The sequence below is a fragment of the Coenobita brevimanus genome, chromosome 68, assembly GCF_032717465.1.
Source record: "Coenobita brevimanus isolate Jiangsu-jjx chromosome 68, ASM3271746v2, whole genome shotgun sequence".
NCBI lineage: Eukaryota > Metazoa > Arthropoda > Malacostraca > Decapoda > Coenobitidae > Coenobita > Coenobita brevimanus.
Genome location: NC_137021.1, coordinates 36,208,793 through 36,236,292, shown reverse-complemented (window position 1 = coordinate 36,236,292; position 27,500 = coordinate 36,208,793). Strand labels below are relative to the sequence as shown.

The following is a 27,500-nucleotide window of genomic DNA, read 5'->3' as shown; positions in this document are numbered from 1 at the left end:
CAAGGCCATATCTAAAAATGCAGGAACTGGAAAACTTGCAATGCTTTTTGTATCTGTATTTGCCTTCCTGATACACGTTATGAGTTAGATGACTGTAAGAAAATATAGAAGAGACTTTTATGTTTAACAGGTCCAAATTTTTCTTACTCTCTTGGCTTCACCTCCTCCCTCGTCTCTCCTTCGTTCTTTTCTTTCATGCTCTAATCCAAATTGCTGTCAACTTGGAATGCATTAAAGCACCTCTCGCGTCGTGAATTATTTTCCATGTTACGCATCAGTTTTCTTTTTTTTGGTATTCTATTTTTGTTCTCTGGCGATGATAGTATACTTAAGATGGAAAACTGTATGAAAGATACAGATAGAACGATAAAATGATAAATTCTTTGTGCTAAATACCCTACTATGTCCTCAACAAGACGGACCTCCCCTCTTTTTTATTTGTTTTTTTTTATTTTTAATACTCATTGGTTTAGCAGCTACAGAAACAAGAGAAAGGGCAATGAGAAGGGCCAGTTGATGAAAGAGAAATTTTGTGTTAGAGTACAGGTATATGGTGTGTCTTTTGTAGTTAAGATATCTATGGCAATTTATATGACCCACACTAAACTGTGTGTGTGTGTGTGTGTGTGTGTGTGTGTGTGTGTGTGTATCTTGATTTGTTTGTGCTTACTGTGGGAAAGTCTAAGTTAGGTACAGTTGGTTTATTGGTGTATCATTTAATTGTTGGAAGCTATCTCCCACCTCTTTCTCTCTCTCCAGGGTCGTGGTGGGTGGGGTGACGGTCGCCACACCAACAGCGGGTGGGTGGATGTGAGGCTACGGGACCTGAACGACAACCCTCCCACTTTCACACACCCACACGCCCACATCACCGTCAATGAAGATGCTCCGCCGGGCTCAGTACTGGCTACCCTCCCCGCCCATGACCCGGATCAGGTGAGAGAGAGAGAGAGAGAGAGAGAGAGAGAGAGAGAGAGAGAGAATATTTTTTCTTGTTATTATTATTATTTTTACTATTTTATGATGAGTGTTTATTTACTAACATGCAGTGGAAGCTTGCCAGGGATTTTTTTTTGGCGCGCGCGCGCGTGCGTGCTTTTCTGTGTGTGTGTGTGTGTGTGTGTGTGTGTGCGCGCGCGCGCGCGAAACGATTTTACCCAAAGTTGATGGAAATGTTGAGTGCCCGCAAGTGAAACCTTTGTTTTGAGAAGTCAAGGTCACATGGGAAGATCAGTTTAGCAATATTTAATTCGATATTTATCAAATTCTGTGGAAGGGTTGTAAGAATGGAAAGATGAAAGGATTCGACTATGACATCGACCAATCAAGGATCAAGGGCGAAGTGCGAGGGGAAAGCCAATGTGTGAAGAGACCTAAAACAATTTTTATTTTACGGAAATTTGGACAAAAATTGATGAGGCGGTAACGGTTTAGCCAATTAAATGACCAGTTGTATTATAGAACAGTATATCAGCAGTCAAAGGACACGTTTCAGGATTAACTATAGCAGCTTTTTATGCAATTTAGAACAAACTTGGCTGAAGGGTTTATGGCAAACTGAAAATGGAAGCGATTTTTAAAATATTCCGTCAAAGGTTAAGGTTACAATGTGAGGTAAAATGTTCGATTCCGTAATTCAGAGGGTATTCGCTGTATATATACCAAACTTGATGGTATGGTTTTGGGGTCTGACACAGAAAAGAGAAAAAACATTTTGAGAACAGAGTCAGAGGTCACAGAGAAATGACAACTAAGTCATTTCTGATCCATTTCTGATGACATTTGGTGGAAAGGCTATGGATAAGAGTTATGTGACCAATCGGTTGCAGACCTGTTGTATAGAGCAAGTGTGGCACTCTGTGTTTGCTCTTTGTTGTTGGTGGTGTTATTTCAAATATTATTATTATTATTATTATTATTATTTAACTTTTAATTTGATAAGGTTTTATATTCAGATGACACTGTACTGAGCTACAAACTAAACTGTTTCCCATAACCAAGAGAACCACTTATTACGCTGGGTAGTAACCACATTATTATACAGGCACCTGGTGGTTTAGTGAAGCAAGGCTTTCCAACCTTTCTTTCTTTTATGTGTCCGACTCTGGGTAAAGGCTTCACAGCCCGTTACCATTGCCCAGTAGTCCTCCTACATCCATACACCTCCGCATGTCACCAGTTCGACACGAACACCCACTGTCTATACTGAGTACATGCTAGGGCTGTCTCATACAGGACTGGCGTAGTGGTATTAACGGAGGTAAATTTATGACATGTCGGCGGGTCGTCTGGTAGATCAGTAATGTCTGCCTTGATGAAATTCAGATCCTTAAACAGCTCCCTGCACCAGCGGGGATTCGAACCTGAGCCCATCAGGACTGCAGGCAAACTGTCTGCTGATTCGGCCACCGCCTCCTCCAGCTGAACATGAATTATACGAATTTTGTTTGGGTGGTAGTTGGGGTTTATTACTCTTCTAATGCCTTACCACTCGCCTGAAATGTGAGGGTTCATGCACTCCTGATGACAGTAAATGATGGGGTGATAGGAAGTGTATATTAATTTTGCCCACATCTTTTTTCCTTCCCACAAAATTTCCTGTTTCTCATCTGTCCAAGTCCCTTCTCTTTTTTCCCATCCCACCACATGATGCTTGAAGGAAGGCTAAATGACTGAGTGGCCATTTCACTGAATGTAATGTTGATAGTTCGCCCACTTTTATGCTGTCTCTTTCAATGTTTATGGGACCTACATCACACCATCTTTAGGCAGGAATAAGGGTTGAGAGGAGGAGGAGGAAGAAGAGGAGGAGGAGGAGGAGGAGAAGAAGAAGAAGAAGAAGAAGAAGAAGAAGAAAAGAAGAAAAAGAAGAAGAAGAAGAAGAAGAAGAAGAGAAGAAGAAAAAGAAGAAGAAGAAGAAGAAAATAATGATAATGATGATGATGAAGGTGATGTTTTTTTGTAATCTCGTAGCTTAACAGAATAAAAAAAACAACACGACAGCTACGGGTATACAGCTACTGTATATTGTACATACGCTACTTCCCATATCATCATATTCTCGTGTTACTATAATTTCTTCTTATATCTCCTCATTCAAGACAGAGAAATAGCTTAAAATTTTCAAAGTGCACGATTCTGAGCACAGGCTTAACAGCCTATTCCCTTGGGTCTAGTAGTTCTTCTACGTACCATAAACCTCCCTTTGTGACCACATCAACGTTAACACCCATTATCCAAATTGAATACATGCTTGGGGCCTTATACGGGGCTGTTGTTTGGTACTAGCAATGGTGTTTTTACAACATGTCGGCGAGTCTCTAGTTGATCAGTAAAGCCTACTTTAACGAAATTCAAATCCTTTAAGTGATTCCCTGTCCTAGCCGGGATGCGACTCGCGTCAGTTAGGGACAGCCTCTACTTTTCTAGGCGAAAAATTAGATCACTTTCCTTCTGACTGTGCTAGCTACGTCATTGTTTGTATTTAAACTGATTATACTCGTGGATCTTTTTATTTTCCTATCTCCTGACAATTTTATTCATCTTATTACCGAGCTTTGGAAAGGAGGGCTCGTATTCTCGACTTTGTCTTTTTTTCTTGTGCATGGATAAGGATCACCTCTTCATTACCGATTAACTTTTCTATTACTGCTGGTTAATTTCGTTTTGTACATTATTCATTCAGAGTACGATGATATTAGAATGATCTGAGTAACACACAAGAGAACGACAAGGCGTAATAAGGAAAATAAATAGCTTAGGAATAGCTGTTCGGGAACTTCCTCAGCTGACGAGAATACGGTCCGGGGAGTTAGATAATGCCTTAGTTAACATCATGCATTACGAAAGGCAGAAGGTAAGCAAATTCGTCTGGTAGCAGCAACAATAAACTGCACGCACGTCTGATTGAATTAGTTAGTGGCCAGTTCCATCCCTCTCTTGTATGTAAGTGAGTTTGTGTTATTCTGAATGATTTTGAATGTCGCTCTTAGCTTCTCTGTACTTTGACCTCAGTTTTTCGAGAGTAAGGAAGCTCCCTTGCATCTCTTCCTTAACGATTAATTTTTGGAAATGGCTGGTTAATATATGTTTGTACGTTTTTCATGTAGAGTATGGCGATACTGGAAGGATTTATATAACACAGAGGGTGTAATGAACAAAATAAATCGCTAAGAAAAAGGTATTAGGGAGCCTCCGTAACCGACGAGAATACGGGCCTTTGTCAACGGCCTGAACATCATGTAATCGATCATATTATTGAAGCTTTGCACTGTGGTGGACTTAATGAAATTCCTGATTCTTTCTTCTTTCCTCCCAACACGTTTCAGTCTGGTGCCATTCCTTTATTTCTTCACTACTTAGCATCAAAATTTAAACAAATGTTAAATGGGCAAATATCGCCAGACGTCTTGTGTGTGTGTGTGTGTGTGTGTGTGTGTGTGTGTGTGTGTGTGTGTGTGTGTCTGTGTGTGTGTGTGTGTGTGTGTGTCTGTGTGTAAGTTTAGGTCTTTTAAAGGGCATATGGGTCAAATTACAAACCACTCTCCCGGTGACGACTCAAGGTGCCTGGAACCACTGTCTGACTCTCTTCTTCTCCATTTCTGCAACATTCGTGGCCTTTCCTCTAACTTTCGCTCTGTTGAGCACCACCTCTCCTTCTATAAACCTCACCTTCTTTTCCTAACTGAGACAGCTTCAGGAAAAATATATTGGTAGGAGAAGGGATCTTTATTTTGTTTTTGTTGATTTGGAAAAGGCCTTTGACAGAGTCCCTAGAGAGTTGGTGAAGTGGTCAATGAGAAAGCTTGGCTTGGAGGAGTGGCTGGTTAGGGTGGTTATGGCTATGGATGTGGGTGCTCACACCCAGGTAAGAGTGAATGGAGATTTGAGTGATGAGTTTTCCGTGAATGTTGGTGTGCATCAGGGGTCAGTCTTGAGTCCCATGTTGTTTATCATGGTACTTGAAGCCCTTTCACGTGACTTTAGAAACGGACTCCAGTGGGAGTTGCTGTATGCTGATGATTTGGTGTTGATTGCAGAGAACGAAAGGGAGGCGGAGGAAAGGTTTAGGAAGTGGAGAGATGATATGGGGCAAAAGGGTTTAAGGGTAAATGCAGATAAAATAAAAGTGATGATATCTAGGGTTGGTGGCGGTACTGTCAAAGACGAGGGAGAGTGACCATGTGCAGTTTGCCATAAGGGCGTGGGAAGTAATTCCATCTTGTGCGGTGTGTGTGATAAATGGGTGCCTAAGAGATGTAGTGGTATCAAAGGTAGACTGCGAGATAATGCTGATTTTATGTGTACAGCGTGTCGGGGTGAGCAGGTGGAGATTGTCAGACGTGAAAGGATTGAACTTGCTGGTGAATCTCTTGAGTGTGTGGAAGAGTTTTGTTATATGGGAGACATGTGTGCTGGAGGTGGGGCTGGAGCTAGCTCTGTGGGTAGGGTGAGAAGTGGTTGGAAAAAGTTCAGGGAGCTCTTGCCTGTCCTGACATTGAGAGGACTCTCCCTACGTGCTAAGGGGTCTTTGTATGCAGCATGTGTTAGGAGTGTAATGATGTATGGTAGAGAGACCTGGGCAGTGAAGGAGGAGGATATTCGCCGGCTCAGACGTACAGAAATGACAATGATTAGGTGGATGTGCAGTGCTTCCCTGCGTCAAGGCCTGAAGGGGCTGGGTTTACGATGGAAGAGTTGAGAGGTACGATGGGACTGGAGTGTATTGGTGTTGTGATGAGGAGAGGTAGATTGAGATGGTTTGGACATGTGGAGAGGATGGGGGATGATAATTGGGTAAGGAAGTGAGAAGTGTTAATATTGGGGGTGGGGTTATGAGGGGTAGACCGAGAAAGACATGGGACGAGGTCATTAAGTGTGACCTCAAGGTTAAAGGACTGAACAGGGAGGCTGCAATGGATCGTGCAGCGTGAAGAACCGCCATTAGGTGACCAAGGCCGACACATGCAAGCATGTTGAAGCCTTTAAAAACGAAAACGAAAACGAAAACGAAACTCAGCTGTCTGAGGCAACTGACAGCAAACCCTTTTGTGTATCCTCCTACTTTCTCTATACTCATTTCAAAGCCAAAGGTGGCTGTTGTGTATATATATGCAACAACTTATCTTGTTCTCGTGTTCCTGAACTCGATTCTTCTGAATTCTCTACACTCTGGCTTCGGCTTTCCTGTTATTCTCTGACTAAATATATCTGTGCTGTTTACTTATCTCCTAATTCTACTGACAATCAAAAATTCTTTGACTATCTTACTTCTACGATGGAACACATTCTATCCATTTCTCCTCTCTCTGAAATCTCCATTCTTGGAGATTTCAGTGTTCAGCACCACCTTTGGCTCTCATCTCCTTTCACTGATCCACCTGGTGAACAAGCCTACACCTTTTCTATCCTTAACCCCCCCCATCCCGACGTTTTCTGGGCAGTGGTACGCCCTAGTCCCGACATTTTTGGACTTTTTTCTTTTTTTGGCTCAAACATCTGCTTTTGGTGAGAAACATCGATAATTCATAGAGAAATCCCTCACCTGAGGTTTAAAATACTCGATCCAGGTAGGAGTACCTCCTTACCTTACAGGGTTTTCTATCAGGCTGGCTGCAAAGGAAACGAGTTCAATGGGAGGATAACTATTCCACACCACTCATAAACGGTATTTATTTATTTATTTGGTACGAATTTATATGTAGTACGAGAGTATATTGGTTTTCAAACAGTAATATAGGCATTATAAGCATTGTTTCATTCACTAACTCATCACCATTCCTGACCTTTTTTTGCCACATTACCTGATCATCATTTCTGACTGTTTCTTCCTCTAATGTTTGTCCTCCACATTGTCATCGACTGGGGAATCACTCTGGCCCTGAATTTTGTACTGTGGCATGACATCGCTTTACTGGCCAGGTCACTGATAACAGGTGAATTGCTGAGAAAAGGACATGCAGGGGGGGGGAGGAGATCATGCTGGGTAAGGCATTGTCCCTGCCTGGCATCTTGTAGAGGAAGGTGTCCCATGTATATGTGCCAAAAATCACTTGCGAAAATTAAAATTTGTGCAAATTAAATTGAAAATTGTGCAAATTAGGGACCTTGCAATGTTGCCGCATTAATTTACGTCTCTGGGATATGAGTGCACATCATGTGGGACGTAAATTCACGTCTCCGGGACAGGGTGAGTTAATGACCTAGAGCAGCTTGTACAGCACCCTACCCGTATCACTGACCGCCTTGGAGAGAGCTCCAACATACTTGATCTCTTCCTTACAACTAATCCTTCTGCTTACACTGTTAATCTTTTCTCTCCGGTGGGCTCCTCCGATCAAAACCTTATCACCTTAACCTGTCCTATTGCTCCGGTACGGCCTGCAGACCCTCCAAAAAAACGTCGTCTCTGGCACTTTGGAGCTGCGGATTATGAGGCCCTCAGGCAGTACTTCTTTGATTTTCCTTGGAATGATTATTCCTTCCATGGCCGGGAGCCATCTGGGTGTCCCTTGCGCATTACGAAGGTTATTCTCTCAGGCATGGAAGCATACATTCCTTTCTCATATCCTTTGACTAATGCACGAAAGCCTTGGTTTAATCATGCTTGTTCTAATGCTGTCCGCAACAAGGAGAGGGCCTATAAAAGGTACCAGAGCCAACCCACCCCTGAATCACATCTTTTATACATTTCTGCCCGGAATTGTGCTAAGTCTGTTCTTTGCTCTGCTAAAAATAATTTCATCCGTACAAAATGCTCTCAACTCTCCAACTCGAACTCTTCCCGCTCCTTCTGGCACCTTGCCAAAAACCTTTCTAACAACTTTACCTCATCATCCTTCCCTCCTCTTTTCTACTCTGATGGCTCTGTAGCTATTTCTTCTACTGGTAAACCAGATCTTTTGCTCAGACTTTCTCCTCCAATTCCACCTTAGACGATTCTGGTGCTGTTCCTCCATCACTTTCCCCTTCTGACTTCCTCATGGCTAACATTAAAATTTCGTCAGCTGATGTATTTTCTGCCATTGCTTGCCTCAGTACTAATAAGGCATATGGGCCTGATGGAGTCCCTCCTGTTGTTCTCAAGAACTGTGCTTACACCCTGCCTATGCAAACTCATTTGCCTTTGTCTGTCAACGTGTACCTTTCCTTCTTGCTGGAAGTTTGCTCTCATTCAGCCAGTCCCAAAGACGGGTGACCATTCCCAACCCTCTAACTATCGTCCAATTGCTTTAAAATCCTGTATCTCAAAAGTTTTTGAGTCTATTCTTAATAGAAAAATTTTAAAGCATCTTTCCTATCACAACCTTCATTCTGATCGTCAGTATGGGTTCCATCAGGGACGCTCCACAGGCGATCTTCTCACCTACCTTTCAGACTCCTGGTCATCCTCCTTTCGGGACTTTGGCGAAAGCTTTGCCATTGTACTTGACATCTCAAAGGCTTTCGATCGAGCCTGGCATAAATCTTTAATTTCCAAACTTCCCTCTTACAGTTTCTATCCTATCTGTGCTTTCATCTCTAGCTTTCTTTCTGGTCGTTCTATAGCCGCTGTTGTAGACGGCTATCGTTCTTCTCCTAGATCTATTAACAGTGGTGTTCCTCAGGGCTCTGTCCTATCACCAACTCTCTTCCTTTTATTCATTAATGACTTTCTAAGCTGTACATCTAACCCTATCCACTCATATGCTGATGACTCCACCCTTCACCTTTCCATTCGATTCCCACAACGTCCATCTCAGCAGTTACTTCAACAGACAAGAGATGAGGCTATGGCACACCTAATGTCTGACTTGGCTCGTATCTCTGACTGGGGTAAAAATAATCTGGTTGTTTTTAATGCATCAAAGACACAGTTTTTGCACCTACCAACCCGACAAAATCTTCCACAGGTATACCCACTTACGTTTAATAATACTCAACTTAATCCTGCATCATCGCTGAACATGCTTGGGATTTCATTTGCTCGGGACTTGTCTTGGAAAGATCATATTACATCTCATGTAAAATCTGCTTCCAAGCGATTGGGTGTGCTAAGCTGACTCCATTCCTTCTTTGCCCCTGCACAATTGTTGACTCTATACACGGGTTTTATCCGTCCCTGTGTGGAGTACAACTCTCATGTGTGGGGAAGTTCCCCACATACAGCTCTTCTCAATAGGGTGGAGTCAAAGGCTTTTCGTCTCATTAACTCTCCCCCTCTTACTGACTCCCTTCAACCTTTGTCTCTTCGCCGCTCTGTTGCATCTTTATCTCTTTTCTATCGCTACTTCAATGGTCACTGTTCCTCTGAACTGTCTACATGCATTCCTCCACTTCTACGATGGGCGCGTAGCACCCGTCTAGCAGCAAACTCTCACCCCTCTTCTGTCCAACTCTCTAATGCAAGAGTTAACCATTACTCCCAGTCCTTCATTTATGCAACAGGTCAACTCTGGAACTGTCTCCCTCTGTCTGTATTTCCTGCTTCCTATGATCTCCAGTCTTTCAAACGCAGTGTGTCCAGGCATCTCGAAATGAATGGATCTTGAATTTGGGTCTCTCTTGTATTTTGTTTTTCTCTTGGAGGGAGCAGTTTTGCGGGCTCATTGTCTTTGGTTCTATCTTCCTCACATAAAAAATCTATGTATCTATCTATCTATTGCCAGACGCCTCAATCCCATTTGGGGTGGCCACAAACAAATCGCCTCCAAGTCGCCCTGTCCCCCGCCATTTCACTGCCCTGCTCCCAACTCACACCCCCCTCTCTCATATACCTCTCCACCCCATCCCTTCATCTCATCCTCGGCCTCCCCCTCCCTCTTCCCCCTCCACCTCACTCACATACACTCTCTTCGTCAGTCTTTCACCCTCCATCCTCTCCACATGGCCAAACCACCTCAGTGTGTTCCTCATAACACTTCCTATCACATCCACATCAACACCACAACACTCCTTTATATTCTCATTCGTCAGCCTGTCTCTCCATGTGACTCCACAGGCTCCTCTTAAATAACTCATTTCCACTGCCCTCACTCTTGACTTGTGTCCTTCCAACAACGTCCAAGCTTCACTTCCGTACGTTAGAGTTGGTATCACAATACTGTCATGTAGTAACTTTCTCACTTCCATGCTCACTTCCCTGTTTCTTATCACTGCTTTCAAAGAACCAGCAACCTTTCTTCCCTACTGTACCCTTTCAAGCACTTCACCCTCCAAACCTCCATCCTTGCTCATCATACTACCCAAGTACTTAAACGTACTCACATTTTCCAATTTCTCACCATATATATATATATATATATATATAGATAGATAGATAGATAGATAGATAGATAGATAGATATAGATATAGATATAGATATTGTTGGATAACTGGTTTTTGTATGTTCATTAAGTGTCGCGGGAATGCGTACCTAAGTACGTCAGTGTTCTCTTGCTGTGTGGAGACAATCTTGCATTCTCTTGGAATGCTTGTCGTATCGTATTGTATCGTTTGTAAAGGCTTTAACATGCCTGCATGCGTCATACTTAGGTTACCTAATTGCCTTGGTCACGTTGCTCAGTCTTTGGCAGCCTACTTATTCAGTCGCTTATCCCTGAGGTCACAGTCTATGACCTTGTACCTGGTTTTCGTCAGTCTGCTTCTAGCAACCCTACCCCTGACGTTCACTCTTCTCACTTTCCTCACCCAATTGCCATCCTCCATCCTCTTAACATGCCCAAACCATCTCAATCCGCCCCTCCCTTTCACAACACCAATACATTCCAGTTCCATCCTTCCTCTCAACTCTTAATTCGTAATCCTAGCCCCCCAAGGCCTCGCATTCGAGGATGCACTACACGTACATCTAATCATTATAATATCTGTAAGTTTGACCCTACGAATAACCTCTTCCCTTAGTGCTCAGGTCTCACTACCATACAGCATTACACTCCTAACATATACCGCATGCAAAGATTCCATAGCTCCGAATGAAAGCCCTTTCAATATAAGAAGAGGCAAAAGCACCCTGAACTTCCTCCAACCACTCGTTACCCAAGTCACAGAGCTAGCTCCATCCCCACCTCCAGCACATAACGTGTCCCACAAATAACAAAACTCTTCCATACATTGAAGAGACTCACCAGTAAGATCAATCTCTTTATGCCTGATAGTCTTTACACGCTCATCCCGACGCATCGCACATACGAGATCAGCATTATCTCACAATCTACCTCTAAAACCACTACATCTCTTATGCACCTACTTATCATAAATACTGTACAAGATCTACGTACTTCCCACACCCTCGTGGCAAACACCACATGATAACACTCTCTCTGCTTTGACACTGCCTCAGTCAGACCTAGATATTATCACTTTTGTTTTATCCGCATTTACCCTCAAACCCTTGTGCCCCATTCCGCTTTTTAATTTCCCAAATATTTCCCCCGCCTTCCTTTCATTCTCTGCAGTCATCAAGCCATCAGCATCTTTCACGGGAGTCCACATCTGAAGTCACGTGAAAGAACTTCGAGCACCATGACAAATAATAAGGGCTTCAAGACTGACCACTGATGCACACCATCATTCACAAAAAACTCGTCACTCAAATCTCCATTCACTCTCACCTGGGTGGGAGCACCCACATTTATCGCCATAACCTCTCTAACCAGTCACTCCTTGATCCCCAGATTTCTTATTGCCCACTTCACGACCTCCTTAGGGATTGTCAAAGGCCTTCTTCAAGTCAGCAAAAACAAAGTAAAAATCCATTTTCTTACCTAAATATATTTTTCCCGAAGCTGTCAGAGAATGAATATGGCATCAGTGGTCCCGTTGCCTGGCAAAAACCCAAACTTCAGCTCATCAGTATTCACTCTTTCCTTAATCATACCTTTTGGGATTCTCTCCATTACCTTCGTTACCTTGTCCAAAAGTTTTATGTGTCTATAATTTCCTCATTTCAGGGAATCACCCATTCCACTGTACACATTTAAAATCACATCCTCTAGACTCTCATTTGGGAAACAATTCTCATATATAATAGTATTTACGAAATCAGTAACTAAACCCACTCCTATATCTCCTGAGGCCTACAGCAGCCAACATAGACACACCTGCTGCCTTCCTCAGCTGCATCCAGCCTATTGCTCTACTCACAGCAGCAACATCAATCAAAGTCCAGAGGCCAAACACTGGATCTGCTGACTCCAAACCTTCCCTTATCCAGTTAAAGTCCTCATTCAGTAACATGTTATAACGTTCTCTCCAAGCGTCCTTAGTATCCTAACTGTTCAATATTACTCCAAGCGTCCTTAGTATCTTAACTGTTCAGTACTACCTTTTCTTCATCATTCTTCACACACTGCTCAACTATGATATCCCTGTTTTCTCTCTTCATCTGACTTGCCACTTGAAGTACCATATTATTCCTTTCAGTGCAATCCCTAATTATAAATGAAAGAACAATGGCTTAGGCAAGCCCCCACTTTACTGTAACCAATTTTATAACACATATGAAGATATAAAATGATTAACTGTATTCCATTTTACATACCGAAATCTGCAACAAGGCTCGGCTGTTTGTCCAGTTCCCAATGATTTTCACACGCACATTCTATCTATCTATCGCCAGACACCTTAATCCCGTAAGAGGTGCCCACAAACAAATGACCTCCATGTCGCCCACTTCACCGCGGTGCTCCCAGCCCCGGTGGCCTCGTCCCAGCTCACACCTCCCTCTCTCATATACCTCTCCACTCCATCCCTCCATCTCATCCTTGGCCTCTCCCTCCCAATCCCCTGCATCATCTCGCTCACAAACACTCTCCTTAGTAGACTCTCGCTCTCCATCCTCTCCACAAGGCTAAACCACTTCAATGTATTTCTCCTAACGCATTTTATTACATCCTTTTCCACACTCCAATGCTACTTCACTTCCTCATTTGTCAGTCTGTCTCTCCATATAACTCCACATGCTCCTCTCAACTCATATCGACTACTCTCACACTTGATGTTGTACCATTTCAAGCACTTCATCCTCCAGACTTCCATCTTTACTGATCACACTACCCAAGTACTTAAATGCACTCACATTTTCCATTTCTCCATCATGCAGCCTCACTGTACAACCAGTGACTTAATTTCTCCCGAAGATCATAACTTTACTCTTCCCTACATTCACCTTTAGATTCCGTTTCTTACACACTCTTCCAAACTCATTCACGAAGCCTTGTAATTCCCCCTCGTCTTCATTTAACAATACAGTATCATCTGCAAACAACAGTACAGGGAGTTTCCAAACGTTGCTTTATCTCATTAAGGCCGCTCCAACATCCACCGCCCTACCTTGTATCTCTTTTATAACCCCATCCAGACTGAACTACCATGGAGACTGGACACATCCTTGTTTCATTCCAACATTCAATAGAAAAATTCACTCAATTCACTATCCATATGCACTGCAGCCTTAGCACTCGCATGCATACTCATCACGGCATTGAACAACTTCCCAGTTACTCCACATATACTTAATATTTTGCACATTCCTTGTCTATTCACCCTATCATATGCATTCTCAAAATCCATGAAGGCTGCATAAAACTTCTTTCCCTTCTCTAGATAATTTTCCATTAAAAATCTGAGGATGAGCATCTGATCTACACAAGCTCTTCCCTTCCTAAAACCTCCCTGTTCTTCACCAACTATTTCCTCTGTTATTTCCCTTACTCTTTCACTAAGTGTCCTACCAAGCAATTTTCCTATCACACTAAGAAATCAAGTGCCTCTATGATTACTACACATCTCTTTTTCCCCTTTCCTTAGTACAGGGGAAAAATTATACCTGACTTCCAGTCCTCCGGGACTCAACCTTCCTCCCAGGCCAATCTGCACATCTACCATATCCACTCTACTACTAGCTCTCTGCTATGCATCAATATTTCACCACACACTTCATCAGTTCTGGGGCTTTAATTAATTTGACTTTCTTCATCGCTTCTAGTACTTTCATTCTAATGATTTCTTTCTCTCTTCTCGCCTTCCTCATTCTCCCAGCCATTCTCCAGCCACTGAACCTAGCGTCACATTTATTCTTATGTGTAACAGTTCCTGAAAGCGTTCTCTCCATCTGCTCACTTTTTCTCCCTTCCCCACTAGGAATCTACCGCGCAATTTGCTTCATATTAATGAAATTTCATAGGGAGCTTTACTGTAGCTCAATAAAAGGCCCATGCATGCTCAGGTCGGCCTGTCTAGCCACCTAAATGCACTGGCCTGCTCAGGCAAAACTGGGCGTGTGAATTATTGAAACTAAGATTCTCATCTTTGGTTGAGGCAGCCTGTATAGGCCTTCTGGACAGCCTATACAGGCTGCCTGGACCGTCTGTACAGGCCACATTCAGATGGCCTATATAAGCAGCCAGACAGGCCGGCCTCAGCTCGTATGGGACCCTTAAAAATTTTTTACACGCAAGAGATTTCACTAACGTAGCTCCAAATGGTACTTTATTTTCGAGAAGTTCCATATGATTTTTTATCTCCATACTAGTTGCTGCTGTGCTGGCTTTTCCATCTTCTATGAAAAAAAAAAAAAAAAAAGTTTGTGTTTGCCTTCTATTTAGTGATCTCTGGCATAACACAGCATGTCCATATGCTTTTACCATTTCTAGCATAATTACCAAAGAGCAAGTAATAGTGGGACACAAAATATATGGCAAGGCGCTTGGTTCGTGTATTGACAATGACACCAGAATGCTTACATGAGTCGGACTTGGTCACCTAATGGGGGCGTTCCTCGCTGCTTGATCTCTGGCAGACTCCCTATTCAGTTCCTTATCCCTGAGGTCACACTCTATGACCTCGTCCCAGGTCTTTTACGGTCTTTCTCTCGCAACCCAACCCCCAGCATTCGCACTTATCATTTTCGCACCCAGCTGTCATCTTTCATCATCTCCACATGCCCAAATCATCTCAGTCTACCTCCCCTCATCACAGCACCAATACACTCCAGTCTCATCCTCCCTGTTAATTCTTCCATCTTAAACCTAGCCGCCCTAGGCGTCTCATTCAAGGAGGCACTACACATCCACCTAATCACTGTCATTTTTGTTCGTTTCAGCCTGCGAATATCCTCTTCTTTTTCTGCCCAGGCCTCATTACCATACAGTATTACACTCCTAACACATACCGCAAGCAAAGATCCCTTAACACGGAGGGAGAGCTCTGTCAGTGTCAGGAGAGGTAACAGCTTCCTGTACTTCTTCCAACCACTCCTCACTCTAGCCGCAGGACTAGCTCCAGCCCCACATCCAGTGCATAACATGTCTCCCAAGTAACAGAACTCTTCCACACAGTTATGAGACACCAGCAAGATCAGTCCTGTCACACCTGACAACCTTCACTTGCTCTTCCCCACACACCACACACAAGAAAACACTATGATCTCACAGACTACCTCTAATACCATTACATCTCTTATGCAGCCACTTACCACACACACTGCACAAGATGTAATTACTTCCGACGCCATTGTGGCAAACTGCACATGGGCACCTTCCCTCTTCTTTGACATTACCGTCATCAACCCTAGGTATCATCATCTTTATTGTTTTCTGTATTAGCTCTCAAGCCCTTGTGCTCCATACCATCTCTCCATTTCCAGAATCTTTCCGCCACCCTCTTTTCATTCTCTGAAATCAATACCTAATCATCAGCATATTTTATCTCCCACGGAAGTCCATTTCCGAAGTCACGCGAGGGTGCTTCAGGCACCATGGTAAACAATAAGGGGCTTAAGACTGACTACTAATGCACACCAACATTCACGGAAAACTCATCACTCAAATCTCTTTTCACTCTCACCTGGGTGCAATCACCGACATACATAACCATAATCACTCAAACCAGCCACTCCTCGCTCTCAAGTTTTCTAATTGCCCTCTTCACCACTTCCCTATATGCTTTGTCAAAGGCCTTGTCAGAATCAACAAAAACATAGTATAGATCCCTTTTCTTTCCCATATATTTTTCCAAGCTGACGAACAATGAATATGGCATCAGTGGTCCCTTTGCCTGACATAACCCCAAACTGCATATCATCAGTATTCACTCTCTCTCATCATATCTTCTAGACTTTCATCATCTGGTACAAAAGTTTTATGCCTCGATAATTTCCTCTTCCCAGGGCATCACACTTCCCTTTCAACACATTTACAGTCACATTCTTCAGCCAATCATCTGCGAGAACACACCCATATATAATCGCATTTATTAAATCAGTAATCATCCCTTTTTCTGCTGCCTTCAACATTTCAGCAGTCAACCCAAACACACCTGCTGCCTTCCCCATCTACATCCTGCCCATTGCCTTGTTCAAGCTAGCAGCATTAATGAATCAAAGACCAAGGGCCAAACACTTGATCTGCTGGCTCCGAACCCTCCCTCTTCCAGTCAAGCTCCTAGTTCAGCAACCGATTCTAATGCATGAAGGAATGGGAATTACACCCATTTGTTTGCCGTTCCCATATATGGAATCATCGTTTCCATTTCATGGGCAGCGTTTTCTACAATAAGCTTCAGTTGCTTTGCGTACTTGATCAAACATTGCCTTTTCTCTGGTGATCCATGGTTTCACGGTAAGCTTTGTCCAATTTTTAAATATAAACATTTAAAAATGAACAGCACAGTATGTATGTTGTATCAAGTTCCTTCTATATGCTGTACTGATAGAATTAGCAGACATACACATATGCAAGATCTGACTCCAAATATCTCAAACGCTTCATCCGTTTCAATATACAGACTGTAGATATGAGAACGTGGACACTTTTTGATCGAATGTACAGTTGAAATCACAAGTCCTTGAAACAGTAGATGGAACACCGTGCTGGATATGAAAATAACCATGGATTTCATTTAATCAGTGTATATATAGCAAAATGTTCTGCAATAACCTCTTAATAACAGACAAACTTAATCGCTTCCCCTGCTGAAGAATATCTTCTGTATCTACAGTGAGTGACAGATGAACTTTCTGTACACTGGAAAGCAATAATCGGTCGATCCTCACCAAGCAAAGCCAGGGAAAGTGAACGGCCTACTCACTTCATGGAAGAAAAATGCGGGTGAGGGAAATCACACTTTTACTGAGAGATGACGACGAAGACAGTGCAAAGTCTACCTCTGTCTATGGCCGGACGCCTTAATTACAGGAAAGGCCACAAACAAAACGCTTCTATGTCAGTGACATTCTCACCCTGCCCTCCCAAAACAGGTGCCCTGACTATTACTCACACCATCTCTCCATCTCCTTGGTCTTCCCCTGCCTCTCTCTCTCTCCAGCCACCTTATTCACATACACTCTCATACTCACAGTTTAATCTCTATTTTCTTAGCATGGTCAAGCCACCTGAAGGTGCTTTTCTTAACATATTCCAGTGCATCCACGTCAACACCGCGACTCTCCTTAACTTCTACATGATTCCACCTGATCCTCTGAAATACCTCATTTTCACTTCTCCCACTCTTTGCCCGTGTCCTTCCAAGAGAGGTCATGCTTCACCTCCATGCTTTACAGAGGAAACACAATACTGCCGTGCAACGAATTTTATACTTCCAGACTCACCTCCCAATTCATTATCACGATCCTCAGTGTGCTTTTTTTCTTTATTGTTCTCTGGCTTGCTCTTCATCGCCCCAGCTTCCCTCCTTGGTATACATTCTACCTAAATATTTTAAGGCACTCGGGTTCTCCGCTATCTGACCATTCAGTCTCACTATTCACTCCGTTTCTTTGCTCTCGCAAAGATATATTTCAACTTTTTGCTATATTTTCTTAATATTCTGATTCTTACACACCCTTCCAAACATATTCACCAAGTCGTGGTACTCTCATTCATCGTCACTTAACATTATAAAAAAAAATAATAGTACAGGCAACTTCAAACGTAAATGAATTATGATTTTGCCTTCTCAGGGTACAGATTATTGTATTCTTCTGTACAAGGAACTTACAAACGGCTATGCATTCCCTAAATTTGCTTTCAGGATGGAGAGCAGAAGGTGCGATACAGCGTAGAAGGCGGATGGAATGCGCTGCGGGTGGATGTGGGCGGGGGCGTGAGACTCTGGCGAAACCTGGACCGCGATGTAGTGGGCGGCGACAAGGGCGTGGCATGGATAATAGCAACTGATGACGGCCATCCATCCATGTCCTCCACCGCCACCCTCACCATCACCGTCAACGATGTGAACGACTGCCCGCCACGCCTCCTGCCACCCACTCTATTGCACATGACTGAGGGTGTGAGTGGGAAGCTTTTGGGTGTGCTTACTGCTACGGACGATGACCTGTGGCAGCTGGGTCATGGGCCACCCTTTACATTCACCCTAGCGCCCTCTAACCCACCCCTTGTCACAACCACCATTTCACTCGTCTACCACCGAGGTCAGTTCTTTTTATAAACAGTTTTAATGACAAGTACATTACCTATATCCAACACAGTAAACTAAAGAATACATTGCCTGAACGATTATTTAATTTCCTTATCTGTTTTCTTGCTTAAGGGAGAGTTATAATAAGAACAATATATTTATATATATTTATATAAACTACGTTGTCCTTCTACGTTCGCTGCATTATTTTTATCCAGTCCTAATCAGTAGCGTTGCGGTCTACTTTGTTTCGACATTTCATATTGATTAGATCTCTCGTATGTTCGTTTTACTTCCAACATGTCATCCACTGTGCCAGCATCAGAGAGATTAAGTCAAGCTTAAGTTCGGTAGACTCTACGAGGACATTCAGTTACCATCACATCCACAGTATTCCTGAAATTTATGCTTAATATTCTACAGTTTTTTTTAGGGAAATATCTGTTTCCAAACATTATTACACAGATTACTAGTATTACAACTGCCAAATCTCCAAGACCGCTAGAGGATTCACTACTGCAAAGAATGTCATGTTTATTTCATTTTGATCAATATATTATGTTTCAAGATATCAGATGGAATGGGTGTATTTCTTATTCAACATAGAAAACTATAACATAGCTTATCAGTGACTGTAGAAAAATGGGAACCATTATGCCTGGATTTTCAAAACCTCGAGTTAGTTTTGCTGGGGAAATGGCAAGACACCAACCCACCATTCACTGATGTGAGACAACTTATGTTCCTTCCACCTTGATAATATCAAGCATTTCTGTCCGGATCTGGGCATGAAAAAGGCTGTACTTCTTTGTAACTCGGCGGTCGATAGAGTGGGTCTATCCCACGGGCATTTCAAGAGAAACTTTGTATGGATCGATTGCCCAGTGAGATGGACCCTAATTATTTTGAAAGCCTGAGTGACAAGTGGATGGACTGATCGATGTTTGGTACCTCTTCACATTTCTTAATTTCTAGTTTCTGTTCGCTGAGCTTTTCAGACTCATGTTTTATTAGAAGATCGAGTTAAGATACTAGATACTGTTAGAAGGATAGACAAACTATAGTTACACGGAAACATGAGAAAATTCTGCACTAGACTAATCCGTTTCAGACTTTTTTCTGCGCGATGTGTTCAACAAACTTTAGCTGGGCTGTGTCACTCAACGGATTGACTAAACTGCCGAATACACCACTGCTGCCTGATCTTTCATGTTAAGTGAATTACACATCTATCTTGCACGAGGTCCCAGTTCCGTCGCATTCACATTTCTAGCTCTCAGGCCTAGCTAGACAACTGACATGGTGGTGCTGAGGTGTGGTCACGCAACCTGATATAACGGGAAGACCACAAATACCAATTTGTTTGTTCTTCCTTGTGCCAAACTTTCTCCTGTCTGTCTATCTGTCTTCTCAGTGTCCGCCTGCCTGTGTCACGAGATGTCTACCACTCTAGGTCTGGACAGTGGGCGTGGCGGTGCTGAGGTATGGTCACGCAGCCCTGTGGATCGTGAGGAGCACCGACTGCTGAGCGTGGAGGTGGAGGTACGGGATGCTCAGGGTCTGGCTGGCACACGCCTGATCACTATTATTGTTGACGACGTGAACGACAACCCCATGAAGCCAGGAGCAAAGACGGTGCATTTGTGGAAGACTCAGGTATTTGTCTTTGGTCAAAGTATGAATGTTAATCACTTGAGTTTACACGTTTGCTGTTTACGTACAAGGATATTAATTTTCTTTGACAGTTTTCTCGTCTATGTCGCAGCATGTGCACTAAATCTGTGGTTAATCATTACCTCGATAAATATAGTATCCTTCTCATTTTCATCAAGCCACCGCCAGATAATTCCAAACAACTTTGGACCTTTTTTACCAGAGTGATTAATTTTGGTTGCATCTAACCTCTCCTGCTTCAACACTCTTTCCAGGTCTGAAGCAGATCGTTTAGAGATTGCAAAAATGATTGGAAAAAACTATCTCCTCGTCTTTGAAGTGTTAAGCTACGCAGTGTAACTGATAGGCTATTACACAAGCTACTCTTGACAAGACCCCGTGAACCCCACCTCCTTCGGCGCTAACCTAGTTACAGAAGGAAAAAAACATGTGGAAGTCTGAGACAGGTTACGTGTTTTTAGGTGTGTTTATAAAATCCAGTCATCGCATTGCCATTATTACTGACAACGTGAACGACAACTTTATGAAATGTGGACCCTGTGAAAGATTCAGGCAGGTGTCTTTGGTCAATGTGTGGGCAGTTTCTCACCCCTTCATTCTGAAAGGGAGAGATAACTCGTACACTACGGTATAATGATGCCTTGTATACTGTGACCCTGATATCTCCAGATAATGCTATTCAACTTGATTTCGATAAGAAGAGTTACTTCCAGCATCATATTTATCCGAGTGACGAACTCAAGAATAGTGATTTAATGGAACACTGATTTGAAGCTACCTTAATGTCATATAAGTAGTTTCACGGATTTCCCACATATATTCTACCAATCGACGGACATCTCTTTTTAACGTATGGTGTATGAAGTATACTGTATCCTTCTGTGTTGTAGGATGGTGAGACGGGGGTGAGGAAATAATTTAAGTGACGATGTGTTACAGATGATTTGAAGATTTCTTAGTAGCTAGACATTACAACCTAAACATAATGTATGTGTCAGTGTATGTATTGCTGTATGTAAAATAATGTATAATGTCTAACTCTGTTTAAGTATAGCCCTATATAACCATGTATATCCCTCTGGGGCCTGCATGACAGAAAGTGAGCTGAGCTATATGGTGCCAAGTTAGTGTTTTCTTGATTCGTGTCTAGAACTAGGAGATATGGAGCACGCCGGCTAACCTCCTCAGTACAGCTTCAGATCCCCGGGAGGGCACACCTGCAATAGTATAGTCCACAATAAACCCGTCTATATTCTGTATGGACGTCTGGGATCAACCTTGACTTTTAAGCTGACAACAGATGATGATGATAAGGAGGAGGAGGAGGAGAAGGATTTAAAATATACTGTATCTGTTGTATTACACTTATGGTAAGAAACATATTATAATTATTGTTTATTTGTTTTCTATTTACTTTCCAAGACGATGAGGCAGGGGTAGGAATAGGGAGGTAGATGATGATGATGATGATGATGATGATGATGATTATGATGAATAAAATACATCTGCTATATTCAGTGATATATGTACTGTACTATTGTCTTTCATGAAAAACTTACTGAATATTTTGTAACCATCTGTAACAGGGAGGTGGTGCAGAAGTGGAACTGGGACGGGTGTATGTGGATGACCCTGATGACTGGGACCTGGAGGACAAGAGCTTTAAGTGGGCCGGTCCACCTCATCCACACTTCACACTGAACTCGGACACTGGAGAGATACATGCCTCTACCCAGCTCAGGGACAGAAGGTGAGGTTAGACAGATAGATATATAGATAGATAGACAGATAGATAGGTAGGTAGATAGGTATGTAGATGGATGGATGGATGAATGGATAGATAAGTACTCAGACAGAGTGATAGATAGAGAGGAAGAAGCTTCATATACGGCTGTCATCTCCACACTTCCCACTCCCAGCGGACGCATCAATGCAGCTCAGGGAGTATACATGAGGAGGTAGATGGATATATTGATACAGAAAGAAAGAAAAAAGAAATTCCCATATTACCTCTTATCATATGGAAGAATCCCACGCTGGGCTTCCTTAGTCCAAGACATTCTGGGCAAAGTACCAACTTTTTTCTGCTATTGGAATGACATGGTTAATAAACACTTGGTCATCTCTTGGGAATTTTAACTCTACACTATACTGACGGCAATTCAGATGGGATGTTTCAACCAATAGACCGCCAAATGAAAGGGCATAGTTAGCAAAATAACTGTCTAGACCTCCCTGCTTTCGATGAAATTGGACACAGACGGTAATTCTGAACAGTCTATGTGTTCAGTAATATGCACATTGTCAGCTGGATAATAATGGTCAGAACAGACTGTACTACACCTGCCAGGATTATCGAAACAAGAACAGTTTCAGCAAAAAGTAGGCCGAATTGAGGACCTGATGGTTAAAATTACTAGATTCCCAACTCCCGTTACCAATTTTTACTCCACTTTGAGAATACTGCCCCGATTGAATGACACGTTACTCAACTTCACTCCTGAAGAATATCGGGAAAGGGACTAAACAGTGTTTTGTATGTTATACTCCATTTCCTTTAGTTCTCTTCATTTTCAGCCTGTCCCATGAAAAGCATACCAGATTTCAGACGGTTACCATTGAGCCAATTTTGAGCCTGAAAGGTTACACCATATACATTCAATTCTCAGCCTTCGTGGAACTATAAAACAGTGATGAGTATTGATTTGTGCACACACTCTTAACTCTTAACTAATTCATAAGAACTTCAGTAACTGTAACGCCATGAAGGAAAAGAAATGAATTCATACTGATATAGCAAGTTTTACCCAAAATCAACCTAGGAATAATCCCTCGAAGTTTGTCTCCCTTTTCCCGGAACACCCTGATTAAATAGCATATGTACTCAGTCCCTCCTCTCATACTGTATTCCCTTCCCATATAATAGTTACAAATTCTGGCAGGTACGAACTCCGCTTCCTTGTATCTGATCGCACGTGGGGCCAGAGGGACGTGCCAGCTAACGTTACGGTGAAGGTGCACCGTCTGTCCCCCGAGGCCCTGTCACACGCCATACCTATCACACTATCACCCATCACACCTGCTGCCCTCGCTGCTACCTGGTCCCCCTATGTGAGTTTTGATTTCTCTCGAGTTAATATATTTCTCTCTAGTTAATCTGGTTGCTCTCTCTCTCTCTCTCTCTCTCTCTCTCTCTCTCTCTCTCTCTTTCTCCTTCTAGAAATCTGTACACATTATTGTTGTCTACTAATTCCTTCAGTAAGGTCAGAAAATTTTCTGCTGATGTTCTTTTGATCAAAAACCCTACAAATCGATGATACAGTTTCAGTTAATTCTTACTATCCGTGTGGATAATGATTAGATTAGAAGAATTTTTTCCAGCTGGAGACTTCAGATATAAGATTCATTTACCCCATCACTACACGACGTCTTCACTAAGCTGAATACAGTCATTTGTAGGAAATAAGAATATATAAAATACAATACGTTTTTTGACTTAGGGGGAAAGGGTTCCTTCAGATGAGAGGAGCCATTTAGCATTCACTGAAAAGAACCATTTAGCTGGCCTCATAGTGAAAGTTATATCAGTCTATTAGAAAGAAAAAATTAAAGTTTGATTAAGAGAGGCGACTACTGAGGTTGGTAATGTTATACTCAGCACTTCTTTTTTAGTAATCAGATTCTTTTAAGAGAGTTAGTCTTAGCTTGGGCAAAAAATCCATCGTTAATCACGTTATGTGTAACTGAAACTGTTTGCAATTTATAAGTAACAATGTTCTTATTTTGCCTACTTCTCTTTATATTTTCTTATATGTCTGGTTATTTATATGTTCATTCTTTTACTTATGACTGTTTTCAGTTTATAATTTTTTTTCATTTTTTTTTGTGTCGACACAGGAGGGCGGAGGAGGGCTGGGAAAACTGACAGAGGTGATGAAGGAAGTGTTGGGAGAAACCGGGGACAAAGTTGAGATTGTCAGTGTGTATGGCGCCTCCACATTAACGTACCCCACTACTCCCCCTGCCCTCCCAGACTCGTTCTCCTTCTCCTCACCCTCTCCTGCCTTCCCTCCCCCTCTCCCATCCACCCCCAGTGCCTGTGTGTGGGTTAGTGTAAGTGGACCTGATGGCAAGTTCTGGAACCCTACCAAGCTTCATGGGCTGCTCTCTCTCAACACTAAAAAGGTGAGATGGTCTTATATTCATTTACGTCACTTAGTAGGTGCGCCTGTGTTATTTTCGATTGTATCAGCTAGATGGAGACAGAATATCTTCCTTTACACCAGTGGTATGTGGTATTCAAAATAGTTCTCTTTCTATACTCGTTTTCTCGACCCTGCCTAACCTTATTCTTAGGTGAAAAAAAGAGGTGAGGACGATGAGTATGAGGATGAGGACAAGAATAAGGATAATGATGTAGCCTTTATAGTCCGAATTTCCTTGAGTTATGGGGGCTCCTCAGCAAACTTTCTTTATAATTCACTTCTGTATATGGCAAGCTAATATTTCCTTACATAGTATTTACGCAACCTGTGCCCATCTTCCAAGACTTAAGTACCATGCAAGGTGATTATAAGTTGCAGTACTCAATATATAGGTGCTGAAAAAGGAAGTCTTCACCTTTTCGCACTTATATACACTGGCGACTCCACTTCCCCCTTAGGATACACAAACGACCCTCAACTCCCTCTGTATCCCCCGAGGGAGGATGGTGTACTGCAGGAGTAGCTATTTTAGCCTGTTGTCACCAGGTTCACGTTTCAGATGAGCCTCCTAACCCCTACAGAAAGGCGACCCATGAATCAGATATGCCATTTTGAACCTAATTTTCCACTACTTTAGGTGGAGGAGGCTATGAAGCTGCGCGTAGCCGTAGACGACACTGGGATGAGTGAATCAGAGGACGGTGTGGAGGGCCAGTCTGCTCCACACTCCCTCTCCTCCCCCGCCTCACATTCACCCTCATCACTTGCATCCCTGGCTTCAGTCGTCCTGCCATTTCAGGTAATCATTCAGTGAAATGTAAACGAATTCAGTAATCACACATATTTCTATCCATCACTTATATGTCACATAAAGTATATTCATATTTAATCTTTAGGAACAGTAGCTACAAATAACAGCGTAAAGAAGTGAATGCTGACATTTCTCTTTAAAAATGGAGTCCAGTCCAGCATACATGAGTGCAGTAATTGAACACTTATTCTGACTTGCTTAGAAGTATTCATTCTTAAGCACCACTGAACAGTTTGTCCACTTTAATCGTTCAATCCGATGGCGTTTATTCCATTTAACTATTCCCGTCTCCAGATTGTTATATTTATCTTAGGATAGAACTTGTAGTTAAAGCTGCACTAAGTCCCCAGGTTTTAAAATTTGATCCTATGTTGAATATCATGATAGGTGAGAAGACTAATTTTTGCTCCATCTGATATAATGGGGTAACAAGAGGGGATTTTCGTCTTGTTGTAGCATATTTCCCGAAGCTCAGTGGCTGAAAAACGCCTTACTACTGTTCTTCATGATTTTCTTAGCACTTGTTCATGACTACTACCATGCTCAGTGACAGAATATGACAGTCCTTCAGCTAAGCATCCTTTTGCATAGCGTTTCTTCGTGACTAATACCATAATCTAGTGGAAATCTCGTGCTACAGCTTAATATCAGAATAAGAAAACAGTGCGGCGCAACATACGAGTACACTCTATATGACTTTTTCATGATCAGTATCATTGTCTTAGTTTTCATTACTTGCATCAGTTCAATATTTATGGTGAAGAGATGGCAGTTTTAGGCAGATTTCAGTTACTGTGGACAGTGTCTGTCTGGATGATCAGTGAAGAAGATATGTAGTTCTTTGTGAATTTCCTCATTATGTATTTTCTTTTACACTCAACGGTCAAAGCAGTGTAAAAGGTATTTTCCGATTTGAAGACCAGCTTTCATCTTCAACTGTTATCTCTCCATTGATTTTTTATTATGCTAATGCCCCACCCCCTTTTATTGTACTCGTAACCTATATTTCCTTAATTTTGCCGATTTTTTTTTTCTTCTTGTGTTTCCCCTCTACGTTCCTACATAAGAGTCTGTTTATGCCAAGGCCTCGTTTCCGTCACTACAGTTCTTCAGTTTGTCATCGAGTCTTCAGTTTGCCCAATGTTGGACAACAACGATTTAAATAGGTTATAAGCTGAATTTACCTTAGTTCGTTTGTGCCTTCTAATTTTCACTTATTTACTTCCTAATGAAAGCATTACTCTCTCTCTCTCTCTCTCTCTCTCTCTCATCTTAATGCTGCTGATGTTCTCCCTCCTCACCCTTTCCTGCCTGTTCTTCCTCCTCCTTCCTTCCAAACTCCTCCTTCACTTTCCTACCCACGCCTCTAGTTACTGTATATATACGCAAGTCTCCCCCCCCCCATTCATGTTTGGAGAGAGTCAAAGTCAGGATGAAACTCCACTCTCCCCAGTAACAACTTTTCAAACGATGGGTTTCATTATTGCCTTTGTGCAGTTCAAGGCAATGTGATATTAGGTCCTAGTCTGCCTTCGCTTTGTGACATCAGACGAATGGCTTAACTCAACAATGGGAAGCTCCAGCCAGTTAAATATTGAAATGTTGTCTCTACCCACTGCATGGTATCGCCATTGTGTAGCATATGTGGTTTACTGTGAACATCACCTGGCTGCCGTATTCAGCAGTGGGAAATATCTGTCAAAGGCATCCAAGAACATTCAAGGATCAGTGCATTACAACCTGCTTTCGAAATCATAGCAAAGGGTATACGTTGTCATCCTGTTAGAACTTTGTTCACTTTGATCATTGTACCTCAGGTGGTGGACACAAACCTTACCTCCCTGGTGACCCCAAGACTGACCCGCGCCCCCTACACCTGCCGGCCACACACCCACTACCACCACGCCTGCACGCCATCGTCCTGCCTCAACGGGGGCCGCTGTGTTAGAACCGAAGCGGGAGACAGGTGGGTTCTATCTCCGTGCATATCCTTAGCAGTATTTTTCGGTTGTATTTTTAAACTCCCTCACTGCAATGACGTACTCATAACCTTATTCATGCTATAACCAGGTACTCTTATTGTGCTTGTAACTGACTTTTCGAACTCAAGGGCTTGGTTGTTGTTGTCTTTAATCCCTTAGCTTAAAAAAAAAAAAATCTCATCTTTGTTGAGTAAAATCGTCAACTCAGTACCCATTACGAAAAAGATCTTATTGCATTAGAGAGACGGAATCATTGTGGAAGTTTAAAGGTGTAAACAGACCCTCGCTTTTTTATAATAATTTCTGAAGCTTGTGAAGGTTTTTTTTTTTTTTTTCTTTTTATGTGTCCGACTCTCGGCATAGGCTTCACAGCCTGCTATCAAGGCCCAGCAGTCCTCCTACATACCAATAACCTCTACATGTCACCACTT

At 42.5% G+C, this 27,500-nt stretch overlaps 1 protein-coding gene across 1 annotated transcript in view; it reads left to right on the top strand.

Annotated features, from left to right (window-relative positions):
* The window catches only part of LOC145405883 (putative neural-cadherin 2), a 482,786-nt gene that overhangs the window by 391,285 nt on the left and 64,001 nt on the right, over positions 1–27,500 (top strand). The window contains exons 11-18 of the mRNA XM_080277140.1: positions 760–936; positions 18,011–18,410; positions 19,851–20,053; positions 21,658–21,821; positions 23,014–23,182; positions 23,969–24,256; positions 24,914–25,075; positions 26,905–27,053. Coding sequence (XP_080133266.1) covers positions 760–936; positions 18,011–18,410; positions 19,851–20,053; positions 21,658–21,821; positions 23,014–23,182; positions 23,969–24,256; positions 24,914–25,075; positions 26,905–27,053 — 1,712 coding nt within the window. The remainder of the gene's footprint in view (positions 1–759; positions 937–18,010; positions 18,411–19,850; positions 20,054–21,657; positions 21,822–23,013; positions 23,183–23,968; positions 24,257–24,913; positions 25,076–26,904; positions 27,054–27,500) is intronic.